General features: G+C 46.2%; 1 protein-coding gene across 1 annotated transcript; it reads right to left on the reverse strand.

The window, feature by feature from the left end:
- Positions 1-373: 373 nt before the first annotated feature.
- LOC113729178 (uncharacterized) lies at positions 374-2,735 on the reverse strand. Its single transcript, XM_027253502.2, has 5 exons — positions 2,351-2,735; positions 1,747-2,258; positions 1,247-1,367; positions 563-886; positions 374-471 (listed from the first exon to the last, which is right to left on the reverse strand). The coding sequence occupies exons 1-5, from the start codon at positions 2,733-2,735 to the stop codon at positions 374-376; spliced, it is 1,440 nt and encodes a 479-aa protein (XP_027109303.2).
- Positions 2,736-3,555: the final 820 nt, after the last annotated feature.

Below are 3,555 nucleotides of genomic sequence, written 5' to 3' on the forward strand. Positions count from 1 at the left end.
AGCCTCTCCTACAGCAGTCGCAACATAAATAAAGAGATCTTTAATGGAAGACCCTTCTGCCATATAAAGGCAGAAAACCATGAGCTGTTATGGACCTGTCGGACAAGCGAGTATGCCGATAATGTGGAGAAGGTACCCGAATTTGTCAATGTACACACCATTCTATCCTTGCGCCGACTGGGTGGGGAGTCAACCATCAAAACTTGCTTGACCAGATCCTCATCCAAATACTGATGAAGCATAGCAACCTTCCAGGCCCCCCGATCGACAAAATCAGCCACCAAATGATCGTGGAAGGTCTCCACCTTGTTGCATAACACTCCTGATCCCATCCAGTTGTCGTGCCAAAAATCCATCAAACTTGTTGTACGATCTAGCTAATGTTATCCTCCCCTACTCGCTGCACCACCACCATTCTCCGCCATGTATGGGATCTCTGATGCCCTTCATCAGCTAGACAAGGGTGCTGCCCTGCACAATATTTCCTTGACATAAACTCTGCCCATAGTGACTGTTGTTGCCTAAATTTTCACCAGAGTTTAATGGAAAATGAGTCGTAGACCTCTTTCAATCCCACAAACCAACACCCCCTCTTCCCGCGGCCGAGACAAATCCTCCCATCGCATCCAATGGAATTTATCTTCAGAATCCGACGACCCCCACAAGAAATTAGTGAATAACTTCTCCAGTGCCATTAATATCCCCTTTGGAGGAGAAGCAGCTGCGAGCAAATGAATCGGCATTGAGGATAACACACTCTTAATCAATACCACTCTACCCCCAACTGACAAAATCTGATTCTTCCATGACAGGATCCGGGCCGCCACCGCATTGCATGTATCGGCATAATAGACCTTTTTCCGCCTTCCAACGTACAACGGGCATCCTAGATATCGTATAGGAAAAGCTCATTTATGAAACCCAAGTACCTATCCAACCACCGCTGCCCTCTGTGATGGAGTCCGCGGATGAGTCAGGAAACAATTTTTTTGGGGATTGAGCCGCTGACCCGATGCAACACTATAGTCATCCAGAACCCTTTTAACTAATTTTAAAGAAGATCTCCCACCACTGGTAAAGATGATCACATTATCGGCGAACGCCAAGTGCCATACTACAGGACACTGAGGAAGTACTCTAAAAGGGGTATAGCCCCTCTGTGTGACTAATGCATTTAGGGCTCGAGACAGCACCTCTGCTCTAATAATGAATAAGATCGGCGAAATGGGATCACCTTGTCATAAACCTCGTGAGGACTTGACAAAATCTTGTGGAGCTCCATTAACCAATACCGAAAACCAGACATTAGAGATTAGGCGCCATATCATGTCTATCCAGATCTCATTGAACCCGAAATGTCGAAGCACCTGTCGGAGAAAAGACCATGAGACTCTATCATAAGCTTTCATCATGTCTAGTTTGATGACCACGTTACTACCCCAATTTGATTTCTTGATATCCGTTAATAACTCCTGACCAGCAAGAAATTATCTGCAATCTGTCTCCCTTGTACAAAATCGCTCTGCTGTGGAGATATGAGCTGGGGTAATAGCGTAGCCAATCTTGCCGATAAAAGCTTGGAGATGATTTTGTTTGCAAAATTGCACAGACTAATCGGCCGAAACTGAGTGAAGACTTGAGGGTTTTCCACCTTGGGCAACAGAACAATCGAGGTAGCCGTGATACTCCTAGGGAGCTCCGTACCGTAGAAAAAACTCACTACTTATACACATCCAAGGCCACCACCTCCCATGCGAAGGTAAAGAATTTCCCTGTGAACCCGTCCGGGCCCGCTGCACTCTCCTCATCCATGGCAAAGACTGTGGTCTTGACTTTTGTAAGAGAGGGAATCTCCGTTAACAGTGAATTGTCCTGGTTAGTGACCAGTTTCGGAATAATCTCCGGAATGGCATTGGATGTTGAGTTCCCGTTTGCCATGAAAAGCTCCTGGAAGAACCTCACGGCAATATCACCAATCTGTGGCTCCCCCTCGATCCACTCTCCATCAGTCTTCCTAACCCTATGAATCACCGCCCTACGTCTCTTTTCTGCTACCAATGAGTGAAAGTACTTAGAGTTCCTATCTCCATCCAAAAGCCACTTCACCTGCGCTTTTTGCCTCCAAAAGCCCTCCTCAATTGCCAGCGCACGCCGTAACTGCGCTCGAGCATGATATAGTTCACAACGCAGATGATCAGTCGGGTCCAGGTCATACTTCATCTCGGCATCAACTACCTCGTGCTCTATGCGACGGGCTCCTTAAAAAATATCACCAAACGACATCCTAGACCATTGTTTAAGAGCTTGTTTAACATTCCTCATCTTCGTGGTAGTATATGCAAGGGAGAACCACTAATTGACTGAAACCAGCAATCTTTAATAGCCCCTAACAAGTTGTGATGAGTGGTCCAGACATTCAAAAAGTGAAATGGCATGGGTTTATTGTCCAGCCTCGTAACCACTGATAGTAACAACGGAGAATGGTTGGACGGATCACGGACCAAATGTTGAACCATGACTTGGTGCTGCAGCTCCAAAGCACGCCCACTTAGTAGTAATCTGTCAAGACGCTTCCAAATCCGAGCAGCCCCCGAGCGATTATTGCACCAGGTATACCTTGATCCAGAGAATCCCGCATCGCTTACTCCAGCCACTGACATGAAATTCAAAAAATCCAACACTTCCGACGGTCTGAATGGCAAACCGCCCCTTTTCTCCCCCTCATTTATGACCATATTGAAATCTCTCACCAAAAGTCACGGATTCAAGGTAGGCTTATCTCGCAATAAGGCACTCCACAACTCCTCCCTTTCTTGGTCCGTACACTTAGCATGTATACATGACAAAATAATGGAATCTTTAAAAAGGTGAGATTGTACTTGAATAGTTAAATGTTGGGACGACTCCCCAACAGTCTGACAATTAAACAAAGACCGGTAAAACACCCAAATAGAACCCCATTGATTGGTTATGCAACAATCCATCCCCAACTTTAATCTAATATCAGTAATAGTCTCCAACCTCATCTTAGGTTCAACAATAACCACCAATTGTAGTGTATACAGTTTAATAAGTTTTCTCAGCCGTTTTAAGTTAGGAGCTCGAGCCACTCCCCTTATATTCCAAAACAGTAACTTAATCATCAGAGAGCACAGAGAAAGTATTTGTTGAGAAACTAACCATAGATTTTAGAGTTCTATCAGAAGGGAAACCCGCACGAAGACCTCGCGACTTTGCAGCAAGTCCCTCCTTACGACCCACATCCTCTTGCGCATGACTGCTAAAGATCACCATCGTGTCTATATGCAACATCTCCAGCAGTGACACCTCCCCTCTAACATGATCCCTGAGACACCTGCCCCTAGGAGACAATTACTCACCCGTCACTGAGTTTCCTGTATGTTGTCAGCCATCGCTTTGTCCGCTGAAGACCTTGCTGGCGCTCAGTAGCTTGCGCCACAACGACCCACTTGGTCATCCTCTTTCCCCCAGACTTGATACTTTTCCCGCCTGCCCCAGGCATTGGCACCTCCACCCTAGCGCTTACCTCTTCGA

The sequence above is a fragment of the Coffea arabica genome, chromosome 2e (genome assembly GCF_036785885.1).
Source record: "Coffea arabica cultivar ET-39 chromosome 2e, Coffea Arabica ET-39 HiFi, whole genome shotgun sequence".
Taxonomy (NCBI): Eukaryota; Viridiplantae; Streptophyta; class Magnoliopsida; order Gentianales; family Rubiaceae; genus Coffea; species Coffea arabica.